Genomic DNA, 19,659 nt, shown 5'->3' with positions numbered 1-19,659 from the left:
GACACTTAGCCTTGGAAACAAACCCTGGTTTTTACTAAGCATTAAGTTTGGGTTAGACTGAAGACTAATACAAAAGCCATGACACTATCTCCCCCTCTGTCAGCTGAAAGGAATCACTCAAGTCCTTCATGTTCACTGAAGACGCAAGACGCAGAGGCAGCGAGAGGTTCAGAGAGAGAAATGAATGCTTGAATATTTTTATGGTGAGCATGTGCACCTGTATCAAAGACAGCATCACATACTTCACTGTTTTTATGACACACCTTTCTTTTTTTTTTTTGAATATTTTTTTTATTCGATATAATTTATTTACATTTCAAATGATTTCCCCTTTTCTAGCCCCCCCCCCACTCCCCGAAAGTCCCGTAAGCCCCCTTCTCTTCCCCTGTCCTCCCTCCCACCCCTTCCCAGTTCCCCGTTCTGGTTTTGCCAAATACTGTTTCACTGAGTCTTTCCAGAACCAGGGACCACTCCTGCTTTCTTCTTGTATCTCATTTGATGTGTGGATTATGTTTTGGGTATTCCAGTTTTCTAGGTTAATAACCACTTATTAGTGAGTGCATACCATGATTCACCTTTTGAGTCTGGGTTACCTCACTTAGTATGATGTTCTCTAGCTCCATCCATTTGCCTAAGAATTTCATGAATTCATTGTTTCTAATGGCTGAATAGTACTCCATTGTGTAGATATACCACATTTTTTGTATCCACTCTTCTGTTGAGGGATACCTGGGTTCTTTCCAGCATCTGGCAATTATAAATAGGGCTGCTATGAACATAGTAGAGCATGTATCCTTATTACATGGTGGGGAATCCTCTGGGTATATGCCCAGGAGTGGTATAGCAGGATCTTCTGGAAGTGAGGTGCCCAGTTTTCGGAGGAACCGCCAGACTGCTTTCCAGAGTGGTTGTACCAATTTGCAACCCCACCAGCAGTGGAGGAGTGTTCCTCTTTCTCCGCACCCTCTCCAACACCTGCTGTCTCCTGAATTTTTAATCTTAGCCATTCTGACTGGTGTAAGATGAAATCTTAGGGTTGTTTTGATTTGCATTTCCCTAATGACTAATGAAGTTGAGCATTTTTTAAGATGCTTCTCCGCCATCCGAAGTTCTTCAGGTGAGAATTCTTTGTTTAACTCTGTACCCCATTTTTTAATAGGGTTGTTCGGTTTTCTGGAGTCTAACTTCTTGAGTTCTTTATATATATTGGATATTAGCCCTCTATCTGATGTAGGATTGGTGAAGATCTTTTCCCAATTTGTTGGTTGCCGAACTGTCCTCTTGATGGTGTCCTTTGCCTTACAGAAACTCTGTAACCTTATGAGGTCCCATTTGTCAATTCTTGCTCTTAGAGCATACGCTATTGGTGTTCTGTTCAGAAACTTTCTCCCTGTAACGATGTCCTCAAGGGTCTTCCCCAGTTTCTTTTCTATTAGCTTCAGAGTGTCTGGCTTTATGTGGAGGTCCTTGATCCATTTGGATTTGAGCTTAGTACAAGGAGACAAGGATGGATCAATTCGCATTCTTCTGCATGCTGACCTCCAGTTGAACCAGCACCATTTGTTGAAAAGGCTATCTTTTTTCCATTGGATGTTTTCAGCCTCTTTGTCGAGGATCAAGTGGCCATAGGTGTGTGGGTTCATTTCTGGATCTTCAATCCTGTTCCATTGATCCTCCTGCCTGTCACTGTACCAATACCATGCAGTTTTTAACACTATTGCTCTGTAGTATTGCTTGAGGTCAGGGATACTGATTCCCCCAGATTTTCTTTTGTTGCTGAGAATAGTTTTAGCTATCCTGGGTTTTTTGTTGTTCCAGATGAATTTGATAATTGCTCTTTCTAACTCTGTGAAGAATTGAGTTGGGATTTTGATGGGTATTGCATTGAATCTGTATAGTGCTTTAGGCAAAATGGCCATTTTAACTATATTGATTCTACCGATCCATGAGCATGGGAGGTTTTCCCATTTTTTGAGGTCTTCTTCCATTTCCTTCTTCAGAGTCTTGAAGTTCTTGTCATACAGATCTTTCGCATGTTTGGTAAGAGTCACCCCAAGATACTTTATACTGTTTGTGGCTATTGTGAAGGAGGTCATTTCCCTAATTTCTTTCTCAGCCTGCTCATCCTTTGAGTATAGGAAGGCCACTGATTTGCTTGAGTTGATTTTATAACCTGCCACTTTGCTGAAGTTGTTTATCAGCTGTAGGAGCTCTCTAGTGGAGTTTTTTGGGTCACTTAGGTAGACTATCATGTCGTCTGCAAATAATGATAGTTTGACTTCCTCCTTTCCAATTTGTATCCCTTTGACCTCTTTATGTTGTCGAATTGCCCGAGCTAGTACCTCAAGTACAATATTGAAAAGATAAGGAGAAAGGGGGCAGCCCTGTCTGGTCCCTGATTTCAGTGGGATTGCTTCAAGTTTCTCTCCGTTTAGTTTGATGCTGGCTACCGGTTTGCTGTATATTGCTTTTACTATGTTTAGGTATGGGCCTTGAATTCCTGTTCTCTCCAAGACTTTAAGCATGAAAGGATGCTGAATTTTGTCAAATGCTTTTTCAGCATCCAATGAAATGACCATGTGGTTTTGTTCTTTGAGTTTGTTTATGTAGTGGATTGTATTGATGGATTTCCGTATATTGAACCAACCCTGCATTCCCGGGATAAAGCCTACTTGATCATGGTGGATGATCGTTTTGATGTGTTCTTGGATTCGGTTGGCAAGAATTTTATTGAGTATTTTTGCATCGATGTTCATAAGGGAAATTGGTCTGAAGTTCTCTTTCTTTGTTGGATCTTTGTGTGGCTTTGGTATCAGCGTAATTGTGGCTTCGTAGAAGGAATTGGGTAGTGTTCCTTCTGTTTCTATTTTGTGGAATAGTTTGAAGAGTATTGGTGTTAACTTTTCTTTGAAGGTCTGGTAGAATTCTGCACTGAAACCATCTGGTCCTGTGCTTTTTTTTGGTTGGAAGACTTTCTATGACTCCTTCTATTTCTTTAGGCTTTATGGGACTGTTCAGATGGTCTAGTTGGTCCTGATTTAATTTTGGTATTTGGTATCTGTCAAGGAAATTGTCCATTTCCTCCAGATTCTCCAGTTGTGTTGAGTACAGGCTCTTGTAGTAGGATCTGATGATTTTTTGGATTTCCTCAGTTTCCGTTGTTATGTCTCCCTTTTCATTTCTAAGTTTGTTAATTTGGATACTTTCTCTGTGCCCTTTGGTCAGTCTGGCTAAGGGTTTATCTATCTTGTTGATTTTCTCAAAGAACCAGCTCCTGGTTTTGTTGACTTTTTGTATGGTTCTCTTTGTTTCTACTTGATTGATTTCGGCCCTGAGTTTGATGATTTCCTGCCTTCTACTCCTCCTGGGTGAAATAGCTTCTTTTTGTTCTAGGGCTTTCAGGTGATGACACACCTTTCTTGCTGACGAAAATGCAGCTATAGCATCATTCTTCATAGAACTTTTGATTGGCCACTGTTAATAAACATTTATTGAACCTAGTTCTCCACTATTATATGTAACTCTGTAAGGGTACTGGTATGTGTTCATTTTTTAACATAACTCTGAGATAAATTTCTAAACAGAAGTTTCTGGGTCTAAGTATTTAATTCTTTTAATTTAGTATAATGTGTATATGAAATGAAAAATACCTTTCTAGGTTGTAAATATTAAAATTTGAATGTGTGTGGCACTTTAATAAAAAAACTGTGCTCAATTTACCAAAATATATCCAATATAAGCGTGTTTGAAGGTCTTACTAGCCATGACAGCATGTCTGTGCCTGGTTTTGAATTCTGGGGGGGTTCCCAAAGTGTGGTTCCTGGGCTAGAACCACCAAGACTAGTTAATAATATAGTCTCCTGGGCTCCCACTGACCTAGAACTTCTGGGGTGGGGATGGAATGTCTATCTAAAGGGTCTGCCACCCTCAGCAGTGTGAGAAGCACACTGGTACTTCCCACCACCCTCTCACTGTGCGTTCACAGCATCCTGTCTGGATGCACCAAATATCTACCCATCTGGAAGCTCCCTGAGAACATGGACATCAGCATACCTGACGCTCCCGTATATACCCTGGTGTTGGGTTATGGGGTGTCCTGTGTCTGCTGGGGGTTTCAGGCCACTGGTGGAAGCAGGACACGGGAGTTTTGACTGCTTACCCCACGCCAGCGCTAGGTGGGCATCGAGCTGTGGGAAGCCGCAGGAACCTGCTCCAGGGGTGAGGAGCGCAGTCTGAGGTCCCAGGGACTGCTGGAGTTAGCTTAGGGGTCCCCAGACCTGCATGGAGGCCGGGGACACCTAAGGTTCTTGACTCTTGGGCACTCAGACACCCCTGGAAATGGAGTGGGGGCCTGTGGGCTAGATTGAGCCCTGGGCCAAAGGGGAAAAGAGGGGAGCTCTGACTGGGTCCCACAGAGAGGAGAGTCCTTGGCTTGTCTGGCAGGTGGGTTGGCTTGGTGGAGGCCATGGCTGGGAGTGCTGAGAGGCCTTCTGTGACAGATTAGCGGCCCACTCTTTAGACGAAGGCCTGTTCCATGGCTCCCCACGGTGGATCGAGATAAAGACAGTCCATGGTTTAAGGCATTTATTGTCACGGCAGAGAGTGGTGATGAACAAACTGTACCCCACTTTCTCAGGGCAGGCCTGGGGTTCAATGCCTTTTGCAGTGTCTGGGAAGTGGAGTTTATTGGCTAAGCTTCCAGGCTTTTAGGTATCTCATTAAAATGGAGATCAATCTTGAGGCTACCTTGGTCCTGTCTACTCCCTGTGGAGGGGCTTTGGGCATTGCTGTTACATGACTCATGGCCACAGAATTATGGAGAGCTGAGGCTTCGTGTCAGGAACCTGGTGTCCATGAACATGGCAAAATGTCTACCATTCCTTGCAGGGTTATCTCCTGCCTGGTTACCGGGGATTCCAACCTAACTCAACCGAAACCGGGCTGCCTTTCCGGGTTCTACACCCTGGAATGGCTCTGTGCCAACAGATAGTCCAAACATGCTTCAAAATGATTTTTTAGTTGAGTGGAACTTTATGCACATTTCTAACTTTTCACACTAAATAACCCAACACTGTGATGCTTAATCTGAGTAGTCGATATGACTGAATCAAAAGAAGCTAAGAGCATACTTCTAGGTGTTGCCTGGCATCCCCAGAAAGGACCTATATCTGAGAGAACAAGGGGATGCAGGGAAAGGGACACCTCATCAGGGACACTCACTTCATTGTGTGAAAATCTGCTATTACTGTATGAAGCACCTGCTCCCTCTACAGCCCGAAGCACAGAAGGTAAATCAGAAGCAGCCTGTCATCATCTAACCCAGAGTTTCTGCAAAAGCAAGAAGAGGACAGTTGCCTCACAACACTGCAAGGTGTCTCAGAGTTTTCCTTCCCGAGTTCTTTGGTATTTTTAAGTTTTCTCTTGGCAATAACAGAAGTCTTTACTATAGCAAATGTTTGACATTTTGGCTTCACCGGGGAAAGAAACCATTATTTCTTAAGGGAAATAAAAAGAATTTAAGCCAGTAAGATGGCTCAAAGGATGAGGGCACTCACCTGCCTCACAAGCCTGGAGATTCAAGTTTGATCCCCAGAACTCACTCAATGGTGCAAAGAAAAAAAAATGTCACCACAAAATTGTCCTCAGACCTCCAAGTGTGCTTTGTGGCATATGCCTCAATGTCCAACACACACACACACACACACACACACATACACACTCAGTAGCAATAAATAGATTTTTTTGTTTTGTTTTGTTTTTTTTTGAGACAGGGTTTCTCTGTGTAGCCCTGGCTGTCCTGGAACTCACTCTGTAGACCAGGCTGGCCTCGAACTCAGAAATCCACCTACCTCTGCCTCCCAAGTGCTGGGATTACAGGCATGTGCTACCCCTGCCCGGCAAATTTTTTTTAAAAAGAGTAACAATTATCTACCTAGACATTTCCCATCATAACTGCAGGCTTGGTGATTCTCTCAAGAGAATCATTAGGTCCACAGTCTTTGGGACATGTGTGTTCAGCCCTGAAGCCCTCCAGCCTAGCTCAGTCTGCATGGATTGTTCTCCAGGCCCATTGCTTAGCTGCCACCCAGCCCCCATCCCTTCCTATCAGTCCCTGAAACCCGGTCTTCTTCTGCATTGGGCCCCCATCACCCGTAGATCTGTATTATTGCTTCCTGATCAACTGCTATATTTTCATATAATGTAATTTCTTGGAACTTCTTTTTTTTCATACAAACAAAAACTTTATTAAAATGCTCAAGCTAATTTTGTGTATTAACATATTTATACATAGTTCATGTAGCTTAATAGCTAAAGCAAAGCACTGAAAATGCCTAGGTAGATTCTTTCATTCCAAATACAAAAGGTGTGGTCTTGGCCTTATAATTAACTCAAAGTAAATTAATACATGCAAAACTCACTAAGCCAGTATCAGATCCCTTAACATTTGCATAATGAATTAAAAGGAGAGTGTGAGAGTACATCTCACATAGCTCAAGACACCCTGCCTAGCCACAGCCCCAGCAGTGATAAAAATTAAGCAACTATTAGTCTGACTAAATTATGCCTTTAAGGGTTGGTTAATATCATGCCAGCTACCAAGACTATACGACTAACCCAAACTAATTAATCTCGGCGTAAAATGTGTTATATGAATGACTCTTAAATAGAACTAAAATCCAACTTAAATGGGAAAATTCATTGTTAAACCTAAATTCAATATCCAAAGTAATTCTAGACTGGCCTTGAGCTCCCAGCGATCCACCTGCCTCCCAAAAGGTGGGATTTAAGGAGGGCATTGCTAACAAGTCATGAGGCTGCCCAAAGCTAAAACTCCAGAGTCGGCTTTCTTCTTCTTGGAACTTCTTAAGAAAAGCCATGAGACATAGATATTTCTGAGACATTATTTTCGAAGTCGTATGTTTGAGGGTTGCTCTGTTTCTCTTTTATGCATGGTGATAGTAGTTTAGAAAGATTTTTTTTTTTAAAAAAATCTATACTTGGTTATGGTTGAGAAGATAAAAATTCTAGGTTCAAGTTTTATTATCTTCTAGCTTCTGATATTATTGTAAAAATAAGGGACCATTATTTTTCCTAATATTTTATACATGATGTCTTATTCTTTCTACACCTATCAATTTCTTCCTTCCTGTTCTTCCCAAAATTTCTTTAATTAGATCTTAAATCACCTTGATTTTTTTTCTTATTGCTTATTTTATTCTGGAGATTATTCTTAATTCTACGGAATCTTCCTTCCTACTTTTGAATTATAATTTTAAGCATAAAGTCCCCATTACTGCAGAAAGAGAAGAGAAATAATAAATGGTATGCTGATGGGTATGTTTTTGCTTACTTGGTTTAATGGGTAATTTTCCTTTCTTCCTTGCATTGTTTGTTTCCTGAGGCTTTTGTATGTCTTTGTCTTGACTTTTCTCCTGTATGTTAGAGTTCTTTATATATAATGGCACCATCTGGCTATGTGTTCACATCTAAGTGTTAAACATCCCAAGCCATCTTAAGCTCTTTCCACAAATTTCCTATTATCAACTGGTAGGCCTGCTCTTAGTCATTCTGTTGGGGGGATAACCGCATTCACAGGAACTGTAGTCTGCTAAGTGTTCTCAGAGCAGCGTGGTCTAAATGGATCCACACTGTCCTTCCAGTATTTGGAAGTACTGGAGGTAGTTGAGGTAGCTCAAGTGGCCTATGGGTTTTTAGCGATCAACATTGAAGCCCACTTCTTTCTGTTTTTATCACATCAGTAATGTGGGTAAAATGATGAGTGTCTTTGGTATCCCCAAATCCAGAGCCTCTGCCACTTAATGACCTATCCAATAAAATCTAGTGGTTTGTGTCTTACCATCGGAAGGGTTTCATGGCGCTGTTAATTAGGGAGAGAAGGAGCTGAAGTCCACTGTTATTTATTCACAGAGTCAACCAACCCTTCCCTCTCACACCCTGCTCTCCGAGTAACAGAGTCTAAAATCCTGAGTCTTTCTGGAGTTCAGTGGGACCAGCGGGCTTTCTCCTCCACACTGAATGTGTGATCCCACTTCCTCCCCATGCACATCTTAGAAACGCAGCTTTCAGAGTTGGGTCCCCATCCATCCGTTCGATCTCCAACGTCTCCACTTCCTGATCAGCTGCTGTATGTACCCCTGAACCTTCCTCGCGCTTCCTTCTCCTGTAGGTTTCCTCAGCTTCATCTCTCGACTGTCATTTTAGCAGGGCTCCAGGCAGACATCAGTGTGCGCTTACACACATCTCATGTTCATTTTTATAAAAGTATACAACCTGGAATGGAGCATAGATGCCACCGACACACTCTATTTTTTTGCAGAGGAGTCTGACTTTTTCAAGATGCAATTTTAGGTAGAAAAGCCAATTTGTAAAACAGGCAAGAGGGCAACTATTTTAGTTGCACCTAGTAAATTAAAAAGATTTACATCTGATTGCTCCTAAGATAATTTAAAATGCTTGCTAGGGGTCTCTTCTTCACCAGGCACAGAACGCAGCTTCTGACCCATGCTACTCAGTGTAGACCTCTATCCCAAAACCTGCCTGAGAAGCTTTCTTTGAAATTTTCTCATCTAACTGAGATACAGAGAGGAAAATTGGCTTGGCCAAAGGAAGCCTTCCTTGACCTCTAGACCATCCCTAGGAGTGAGATGCCCTTAACAACTATTGCTGATATGCAGGAAGTTGGTTCCCAGGGTGATGGCCAGGAGGGAAAAGTCAAAGAGCTTTGCTGTAACCATGGCTTTGTGCAAACGCTAGAAAAAGGCACATTATGCAGAAAGCTCCTGACAGAGAGTAAGGACTGTTTCCCCCACATAAAAATGCCATCATTGATCTCTATATTCTTGCCATCTCTTTTGAAGATATCTTTTGTTTCCATAATTAAAATTTGTAAAACAGTCACTCAGAGTTTAAAAGAAAAAAAAACCAGTCATTTTCATCTCTGCTTTTTAAGAACTCTGTGTGAAAAATCTATTGTCTAATGCTGAAAGTTATCACAGCTGGGCTTTTTGGATTAGGAAAAAAAAAATAGTAGAAGCCAAAAAAATCGGGTTTTATCCTTGAAGCACAACAATCCCATTTATTGAGGCTGACAACGCTAAAGACATTTCAAGCTTTGTTTTTCAGACCAAATCTCTTCCAATAACTGACTGACCTTCAGAGTGACAGTCGTTTCGGCCTCACTGAATGCAATCTGCTTTGTGGGACCAGCTGGCAGGGAGAGTCCTCTTCCGGGGACTTTACATGTACTATGCACTGCCAGGCTACCACTTGGCCAAAGAAGACTACAAAATGTCATTCACTTCGTCCTTCAAGGCTGGGAGCCACTGGTAATAATAACAAGGGTTTCTTCCTTGAGTATCTTAGCTGTTTCCCCAGACCCTTCGATCTCCGTTGGCCTCAGCCTCCTCCTCTGTAGGATGCAGAATTTGATCAGAATATCTGTGAAGTTCCTCAAAAGCTTCCCACTTCTTAGATACTCTAACAGAATCAGCAAAGATCACCACAAAGGCTGAAGAAGCTGACTTACCCAGAGAGGTGTAACCCAGGACATGTTCCAAACACCCAACCAGCGCGTCAGTATCACTGTCCTGTCAACGCAAGAAGAGTATTTAGTGACAGGAACATATTTATGCTACATTTAGACACCCCACAGCCATAGAATTGTTTGCAAAGTTATTTTACAATGTGACTGTTTTTTTTTTTAAAGAAAGCCATGAATGTTTATATGTATACCTACATCTCTGTATCTGCATAAATGTGTGTGTACCCATCTATAGATCCCCTGATCTTTCTCCCTGATGGAAAAGGCAGAGGCTAACACTGTTAACAGTAGGTCTCAATGAATTTGGTTTTGGGGGTGTAAGGCTCTACACTGAGCAGTGGGTCTCAGTGACTTTGGTTTTGGGGGTTCACAGCTCTATACTGAGCTCACCCCAAGCCCTTTCAGGTGCTTCCAACCAAAAAGCAAGTGTGCATGAGAACTTTCATTTCATCTTTTGTTTTGAGCTTTCCAAAGTTTCCATAATAAACAAATATCATTTTAATCTTCAAATATAATGAATGCTATAATATTTTTTAAACCAAGATTTTATTACTTAATCGTACAGCAGGAATCAAGGAAAGAATTTTTTCTACATGTTTGGAAGTCTGTGACCTTGAAGGAGTTCTATATCACATAATTATGCTCCTCATTTACCTCAGGCCTCAAGGAAAGCCAGCCATCTCCCATGAGGCTTGGGAGGATTTCAGAGCCATCCTGGATAACAAATATTATCTTTGATGCAAAATAAATATCTGCTCTCCCACCCAGCGGGCTGCAAATAATCCAAAATAGCATCCTAATGATCTGGGGAAACGGAACCTCTTCATTATTCTCAGGTTCATGGCTGCACTGGGGGGGGGGGGGGTGGGGATTAACCGCTCATGGATTGCCGGCTCCATGTCCAGCCAAGCAAACATTTCACATTGCAACAACTGTCTGTGAGTCCCAGGGAATGCCCACAGGAGTGAGATGGGCTTCTCTAGTGCATTCCGTAAACACGCTGGATTTCCTTCTATAAACACAGTTCTCTGAACTGTGGGCAGCTGCTTTTCCGGTTTTACTTTGTAAAACTCAGCAGTATCTCATGCTGAGAAGATATAGAAAAGGCAGTGAGGAGGAGGAGGGCTCGCCTGGTTAATAGTGGTCAAATACCAAACAAAGACCCTCGGTGACTGTTCTAGGAATAGGGAGGTAGGTACCAGGCATAGAAATCAAAGAAGGCCAAACTGATGCTTCCTTCTTTACCCTTAAGGGACAACATTCCGTCACAGACTCCAGAGAGGCATCCTCTGCTAGAGGGAACACCATCTGCATATGCTGCTGCTGACACCAAGAGGGAGTGCAGGTTCTAAGCCTGGCCCCTCTACTAGGAACACTAGCCCTGGCCAGGGGCTTGACTTCCCAGTTCTTAGCTTATTTGTTTTAAATGTGTTTGAGTGGTTTGCATATATGATGCATATATGTCCGTGCACCACAGGTGTGCCTGGTACCTGTAGCGGCCAGAAGAGGGCATTTGATCCTGAAACTGGAGTTACCCATGGTTGTGAGCCACCACGTGGGTGTTGGGCTTGGGTCCTCTGAAAGAGTAACTAGTGCTCTTAACCACTGAGCCATCTCTCCAGAGCCACAGTTCTTAGTTTCTAACACCTGTGGAAATTAGAGGTTTCTACCTGGGATGCTATTAAAAATACATGGGAATGAAAACTTATGGATTTGGAAACCAGGAATCTCAAGATCATGACACTAGTGGATGTGGTTGCTACAGTACTCCCATATTCTGGTTCACAGACCAACACCTTGTATGTTTACATGAAGAGAGAATGCTTGCCTTAGGACGACTTTATAAGGCCATAATCCATTTATAAAGAATTGTGTCATGAGAGAATCCCCATGACATCATCAACCCCTAAGGCTAATTTCTAAGCCCTTCTCCTTGGTGACTATATCTGTGGGAGACTGAAACATGCAGACCACAGCCTGACTCAGATGACAGTAAAGGAGCCCCCAGCTCTAAACCCCTGCTCTTCTGACCAAAGATGGACGGTGAGAGTGATAGGCCACTTTATAAACGTGGCTACAACAGTCCTTCTGCCTCTGTGTTCCTACACCTTTCCTCATACCAACAGATGGGATCTGCCTCTTTCCCTGTCTCCGGATCTGAATTGGCCCTGTAACTTGCTTTTCCTCAGGGTACACAACAGAGGTTATGGCTGGCTTAGGTAGGACTAACCTTGAGAAACCATACTGCCTTCATTTTTTACTCCCTAGGAAGCAAGCAACCGTGCTCTCCTGCTGGAGAGACTTCATGGAAGAGGCTCTGGGCCATGAGAAGTCATGAGAGGAAACCATGGCCTCAGTCAGCAGCTATAACCAATAGCAAGGCGTGTTAAGTCATGCCGTCTTGGACAGCTAAATTCATAGCTGGCAGCAAGAACCTGGATGATCGAACAATAGCACAGGGAGCAGAACTATTCGGTGAGCACAGAAGAGTCAAAAATCATCTGCAGAGATACCTCTTGCTTGCTGTATAACTATGAAGACCTGAATTTTGAGCCCCAGTATCCACATAGAAAAGCCGGTTGCAGGAGTATTCACTGTTACTTCAGCGTTGGGGAGGCAGACAGAAGAGGAGACCTAGAGCTGCCATCCAAACATCTAATCTAGCTGAATTGGTGAGCTCCAGGTTCAGGGAGAAAGTCGGTCTCAAAAAAACAAGGTGGAGGTTGTGAAGAAGACATCCAATGTCAGTATCTGGCCTCCACAATTATGGGCTCTCTTTTCTCTTCTCTCCCCTCCTGTCCCCTCTCCTCTCTTCTCCCTTCCCTTCCCATCCCTTCCATTCCCTTCCTATCCCTTTCCCTCCCCATCCTTTTCCCTCCCTTCCCCTCCCCTCCCCTCCCTTCTCTCCCAAAAGAATGAATCATTGTTTTAATCTACTAACTTTTTGTTGCTGTTTTACACAGAAAAGGGTCGTTGATATGCTAAACAATTGAGGTTAGTTGACCAAGGGTTTTACATTTTTCAATCCTGGAACCTGATCACAAGCCCTGGCTCTGGAGAGCTCCTGACTGCACATCTGTGCACTTCTCTTCTAGCTTCTGTGATGCATAAGCAAGTGGACAGCACAAACTCCTTGGGTAGCTATCTATTTCCAGTTAGACAGCAAGGCTCCCCTGCCACTCAAACTCTACTGCTGCTGAGTAACAACAGACTGAGCCCACTGAATGTAGCTCTGTGTACATGCGTTTAGGACTTATTACTTGGGCTCAGACAACGTCTCAGGATGCTCATCCCTGGAGAAGACCGAGTCCTCTTCTCTCAGCAACCACTGATTGTATTTAAGACTTACAGAAGTCTGCATGAAAACATGCATGTACCCTTCATCTCAGAGTCAACATTTTCTTATGTGTACTTGATCATTCTCCCATCTATGTATTTACTATGACATTTTTCAACCTTAGCACTGTTGATATTTAGGACCAGATAATTCTAGTACAATGTATGCCATTCAGCAATACCTGTGGCCTCAAACCAATAGATGTCAGCAGGACTTTGTCATACTACCTCCCCAACCCAAGTTGTGAAGACCCAAAATAGTGTGAGACACTGTCAAACTTTCCCCATAGGGGACAAAAATCTGTCCTAGTTGAAGGCTACCAGCCAACCAAATAACCAACCAATCACTCATTCAATAGATCTACCTACCTATCATCTATATATTGACATACATACTTGGTTTTGTTTTGTTTTTTTCCTGCTGGACAAATCTTAAGTAATTTGAGGATCAGCAAAAACACAGCACTATCCTCCAAGCCAAGCTATCACCTTCTTCCCCAGTTCATCTGCACTAACTTGCAAAAAAGAGCATCATGGCTGGATTTCTCAACTGTTGACATCCCTCACAGGGGAGGGTCAGGAAGGAGATCCTCACCAGAGTAAACATCACAGGTAGGGTTCTGGTGCTGTTATAAACACCATGGACAAAAGCAGCTTAGGGAGAAAAAGAGTTTATTTCCGCTTACAATTTATAGACCACCACTGAAGCCAGGGCAGAAACCTGGAGGCAAGAGCAAAGGCAGAACCACTGAAGCACTGTTTATTGGCTTGCTCCCCGGGCCGGCTTGGCTGGCTTTATTGCACTACCCTAGACCACTTAGGGCCATCACTGTCTTCAGTGGGCTGGGCCTTCCCACATCAATTAATAAATAACAACCACAATAACAACAACAACAACAAATGACCTACTTGACTTGAGTATAGGCAATCTGGTGGAAGCACACCCCCAATTAAGTTCCCGTCTTTCCAAATGACTCTAGGTTGTGTCAACTTGACAAAAAAGCTAAGCAGCACACCACCCACTCCTCCCAATCAGCTGCATGCAATTCTGCCCTGACTGAACGTGGCTGCAGGATCTTGAGGCCGAGCTGGAGTGTATAGGCTGGGGATTACTAGGGGACAAAGGCTCTGTTATGCAACCATGAGGGCGTCATCATCTATGCCAGGTGTCTACCTTTGAGTGTGGCTGCTTTAGGGACAGACACCCATGCCCCTGCCCCAAATAACTCCTCACCCATGCTCCTTAAGTAAGCCCAGTAAGCTCAGTGGTTCCCTAGGGGTGGCTTTGGTGGAACCAAACTTCTGTTTGTTCTTTATACCTTAGGAGAGGGCTGACATTACCTTGTTTCCCTCTAAGTGAAAAAATCTCGCAATAGATGGCAAGTGTACTTTTTATAGTTAAGTCAAACCTTCTCTATTATGAAAAGAGACAATTCACAATATCAGCACCTATATTTTGTGATGAGTAAGAATCATGGGAAGGCAAACAGCTCCTCTGTGCAGTTCCATATTGCTTATTTGAGCCTGGTGTTAGTGAAGAAGTACACAGAAGTGGATGGCAAGGCGTTCCGTGACTGCTTCCTGACGTTCAGGGCCTTGTGGGCCCATAGCAGAGACGGGGTCACAGGAACCACCTGCCAGGCTCACGCCATGTGGAGATGCTGCTGAGGGAGATGCTTACATTTCCTTCCTGTTTCACAATGTATTGAACGTTGGTGGATTTCACTGGCCCGTGAAAACAACTGCATCTCAATAGATGACACATCAGACGGCCACTGTGTCATGTCGGTCAAGAGCTTGGAACCAATCGGCATTGTAAAATCATGTCACATGAATTTATTCATACCCTCTACCATTGGGCGCCTAAGGTGTTACCATTCACTTACTGTGTGATAAGCAGTAGTGTGGTGTCTATCACGGCCATCTTCACTTCATGTTTATTATTTATTTGGGTTAGCTACATGGGAATACCAGGTCAATGAGAATGAATGGTTGCCACAGCCCTCGCTTCACTCTGACCCTGTCCACATGCTCACATACCCCAATGGTGTGCTTTCTCACAGTGAACTGCAATGCAGCCATCCTTTACTTGTCCTGCTTTCTACTACATCCTACATCCTCTTAAGATGCAAGACGACCATTGTCTCCACCCACCTATGGTCCTGCCTGGTTTGTTTGTTTGTTTAATATACCAAGACTCCTCCTGTGGGAGCACCCCATCATTGACTGGGGATGTTCTTGTCTCAGTGTTGTGATCATCTTTCTAATCCTTTAGATCTGTCATGTTGCCTGCTCAGAGGTCCTCTGATCACTCGTCCTCATTAGACTTGTTACTGCTGAGGTCATGCTCCATCATGCATGTGGTTTGTTTCCCCACAGATGATGGCCATGCTTTGTTCTAATGAGTAGTGTGGATGGGTGCTTGACGATGCTTATTCTATGCACAGGAGCTCAGAGCTGGGCACATGGAGGTAATTGATACATTTTTAAGAAGCCAACAAAAAGAAAGCACACACAGCTGGGCAGTGGTGGTGCATGCCTTAAATCCCAGCACTTGGGAGGCAGAGACAGGCAGATTTGTGAGTTCGAGGCCAGCCTGGTCTACAGAGTGAGTTCCAGAACAGCCAGGACTATACAGAGAAACCCTGTTTTGAAAAAAAAAAAAGAAAGGAAGGAAGGAAGGAAGAACACAGAAATTCAAGGAACGGCTAACTTACCAGATGTATTTTATTAAGCATATAGTTTTGTCAACCTCTGAAAACTTAAGTGTTTTCTGGATTCCTTCAGAAGCTTTGATTGGTAGAGTACAGTCAGCTGATTATGCATCCATCTCTGCTCTGCCTGTCCCTCTTGGATGACAAGTATTATATCATGAGAGTATTTTCCAAGATTACCCCAGAAACACATATGGTATAACATGGTTACCCCAAGTCAATCTTCTTTTAATAGAACTGTTGTCATAAACCATCTGGGAAGTCTTTAGAGATACTCCTCTCTTCAAAAGCTGGCCCTCACATATGAGGTTTACATGTGAGCTTTAAGCTTCCATAGCAACAGTGGATTATAATGACTGTCAACCATGCAACTGTGGGAAGGAAGGTCAAACCTTGTGTTTTATATTGTAGTAGCAAATATAGTTTCTTACTTCAAGAAACCTGTGCTCTTTGTCCTTAACTTGCCCTGGTGATGACTTGCTGTTCTCAAGTTGAGCAGCACCTGAGGTTATTCCCTTAGATCCTGTGACCCTTCAGAACTTGGACCCTTTGCTGCATCAGCCATAGGTTTTGCTGTGGCCTCAAATAAAAATAATTTATCATTAATTCAATCTGCAAAACCCTCCCAACCACTACTTCCTGTTCAACAACATGATCCAGAATTTGCTGAGATCTTAAAAGAGAATATATCTAAGGGATTTTCTTTAAAGGATGTGTGAGAATGCCCTGGAGGTGCTGCATGCTATATCCAGAGCTGCATAAGGCTGACAGGTGTATTGGAAGCACCTAGACTTCTAGAAACTTAACTCTTTCCTGAATCTGTCTGGGAACCTCAACCACCACGTGGAAGTCCTGGAACACTGAGAAACTCTTGCATGGATAAACATATCAACAGAGCTTAGCTCATACTCTGTAGAATTCCCAGTTAACCCTCAATCGAAATAACTCGTCCTAAGAATTCTACAAGCTGTCAGGCTGCATTATGTACAAAGAGGGGAAGAAAGATCTTAGGAGATGATGGTAAGTCCCAAGATCCTTAAGGTGAGTCTAATATTAGAGACTAAATTGTGGACTTTGAGTGTGATACAGGAAAAAAAAAACTAGTTTAAAGGCAAAATTATTCTTTGTTATTCAATTTCATCTCTCAGCTAATTGTATAAGGTCTACCTTAGCTAGAGAGGGCAACAGGGTTGTTCAGACTGCTCAATTAAACACTAATCTCATCCAAAATACCTCTACAGAAACACCCACACTAATATTTGACCAACTAGCTGGATACTGTGTGGGTCAGTCAGGTTGACACATAAAATTAACATTCAGATATTTTTCTTTTTTATTAAATATAATTTAGGTGTATTTCAAAATTCTAATTATATTCACAGAGAATTTAATGTGGATCCTCACAAATGGTTTTTAATGATCAAGACTTGAGCATTGCATCTTCTCTGAGTCTGTAAGAACAAGCTTCCTTTGCTAAGCTTTACATTTAGAATAGTGGGGTGGGGGTGGGGGTTGGGGAGATGGCGAACTGGATAAATAGTTTGCCACACAACTGTAAGACCCTGTGTTGGGGGATGCTTTTGTGGACTGTATTCAGATGCTGTTTAGTGTGCCTAGAGATCTGACTGCAACCCATTGTCAAGCATCCTCTGTCTCAATGTTGTGTAAAAATGGTTTTCTATTTGGTTGGTTAATAAGGTGTGGATCAGCCAATACCTGGGCAAAAGAAGATATAGTGAGACTTCTGATCTCAGTGTGTGTGTGTGTGTGTGTGTGTGTGTGTGTGTGTGTGTGTGTGTGTGTGGCGGGGGTCTGGGGGCAGATCTCTAATGAGGACTACAGAGTGAGAGATTTGCCATAAGGTATTTGCCATTAGCAAGTGGCCAGGGAGTCACCATGAGGGCACAGATTAAGGAGGATGTCAGGACCAGACCAAGCTGCCAGGTAGCAAGACATGTGGCTGGAAAGTAGGCCAGGCCAGCACAGTCAGGTTAGAAAAACTCAGAACCTCCCCCAGTTAAAGTACTGAAGCTTGTATTAAATATACCAGGTTTCCATGTCAAGTATTTGGGAGACAAAGGGGGCAACAGAAAATCCCCCTGAATTATTTTACACTTGGTGCCCATCACAGTAGGCATGTAATCCATACCTAGACAGAAGACCAAGCTTAAAAAGAACCAGGCATAGTCTGAAAAGTCCTGGGTGGAAGGAGGGCTCTCTGATGGCAGACAGGCTGCTTTGTGAGCAGAGGGGCTGAAGTCTGGCTGGCCACCAGGGCCGAGGAAACAGCCACTGCCTGAGAAACACAAGGATGGGTTCCAGCAGAGGTCAGGAGCAGAGGCTTCTCCCAAGCACTTCCTGGTTCAGGAGAAGGGGTGGAGGCGCATGGGGGTAGAGAGTTGGTTGGGCCATGTACAAACTTAGGATGCATGCTTGGGGAGTGGATATGGGGAAGGCGTACTGGGTTCCTGCATGAGGTGCAACTACACACTTAAGCCAACTCAAGCCAACCCTCTCATAGGGGAGACTGTGCTTCTTCTTGTCACTGGGTTAAAAACACGTGGTGCTGGACTGCACATTAGTGGGGGCACAGCACCAAAAGTTGCCTGCTAGCATGAGGATCGGCGCTCACTAGAGGGCACAGTGTACCTAGCCTGATGCAGCCACTGGTACCACCTTGCCAGTCAGTGATCAGCTTACAGTGAGGGAGAACTGCCTCTTCTCTATGAGCAAAAGGGCAGGGACTGGATGAGGCTCGTCACAGCAGAGCTCTGAGCTGAACTGCAGAGGAAGGTAGAGCACATAGAAGAAATCTAAACATAGACAAACTTCTGATCAGGTGAAAATAAATGTCTGGAATTATGCTTAAGTGATAAAAAGAGAGAGATACTGGATATGAAAAAGCATAGACAGGTATGAATACTTTAAAAATACATTTAAAATAAAATTAAAGGGAATAAGACATGTAAATATGAAAAATCAATAACACAGAGCCTTTGGACCCTACCTAATGCCATCCTAGATGGTTTAAAGATGGAAACAGAAGGAGAAGCAAAAGATGACTTAACTGAAACTGACAAATACTAATTATTAGCATGCTGGTAATTCTTATTCTAGTCTCCATAGCCACAATGGCTTTTTGTGTCTTCTCAAAGAAAGGCGCTTTAGAGATACAAGAAAAGAAAAAAAATGGCAAATGGAAACAAGCTTAGAAGGAAAGTTAGAAAAACATAAGTAAGAATCAGAAAGATACTCAGAGATAGAGGAATAATAAACCCTGAGCCTACTATTATATAGCACCGCTATACAATGAAAACCAAGAACGTCATCCAAAGGTTGTTAGAAAACTAACCTTAGCCCATCCAGTTACTGTATAACAAACGCCAGCAAATGCTGAAAAACCCCAAGGTTATGAATAATTTAGGTGGCACTCATAGATATGCTAGATTTGAAAAAATGTAAAGAAAGTATCACCTCTCATGGTATGCATTCACCATTCATGAAGCAGATATTAACTCCTTGGGCAATTCAAAACAGAGTAATCCCCCCAGAACTAGAAAGATAGGACAAAAGCAGCATTAGAACCTGGTCCTCAGTTACCATGGTGACCATGATGGAAAGAAGACGCTAAAAAGATGGAGCTGAGCAACAGGGCCAGAAGTAGCAATAATTCCAAAGATCAGTTGCTAGGTGAGGTCTATATGCTGAGACAGAGATGGAGGCTGTAAATGACAAGACAACCTTGGCCTCATGTCACATGGCAGCTTTACATGCTTCGGACAAGGTTGAAGAACAGGAAAAAGACTTGAACCGTTTACTCAGATTATGTAAGGTTCAAAGGAAGCATTCACTGCCCTTTTACAAAGATTGCCTTTAGCTGTAGATAGAAGGGTGTCGGATCCACAAGCCAGGCAAGCACTGGGTGAATATTTACCTTCTAAAAATTCTAAAGTTAAATGCAAAAAGGTGATCCGGCCTCTAATGGCAAGATCATCACCAATAGATGGATGGATTAGAAATATGGTTGATATTGGATCTCATTCGTAT

The 19,659-nt window shown here is 43.0% G+C and overlaps 1 protein-coding gene across 1 annotated transcript in view; it reads right to left on the bottom strand.

Moving 5' to 3' along the window:
* The window catches only part of Nek11 (NIMA related kinase 11), a 246,892-nt gene that overhangs the window by 47,995 nt on the left and 179,238 nt on the right, over window positions 1-19,659 (bottom strand). Inside the window, exon 14 of the mRNA XM_052187461.1 lies at window positions 9,548-9,608. Coding sequence (XP_052043421.1) covers window positions 9,548-9,608 — 61 coding nt within the window. The remainder of the gene's footprint in view (window positions 1-9,547; window positions 9,609-19,659) is intronic.

Source organism: Apodemus sylvaticus, chromosome 7 (assembly GCF_947179515.1).
Source record: "Apodemus sylvaticus chromosome 7, mApoSyl1.1, whole genome shotgun sequence".
Classification (NCBI taxonomy): Eukaryota; Metazoa; Chordata; class Mammalia; order Rodentia; family Muridae; genus Apodemus; species Apodemus sylvaticus.
Note: the sequence above shows the minus strand (reverse complement) of the source record. Positions and strands in the feature narration are given on the sequence as shown.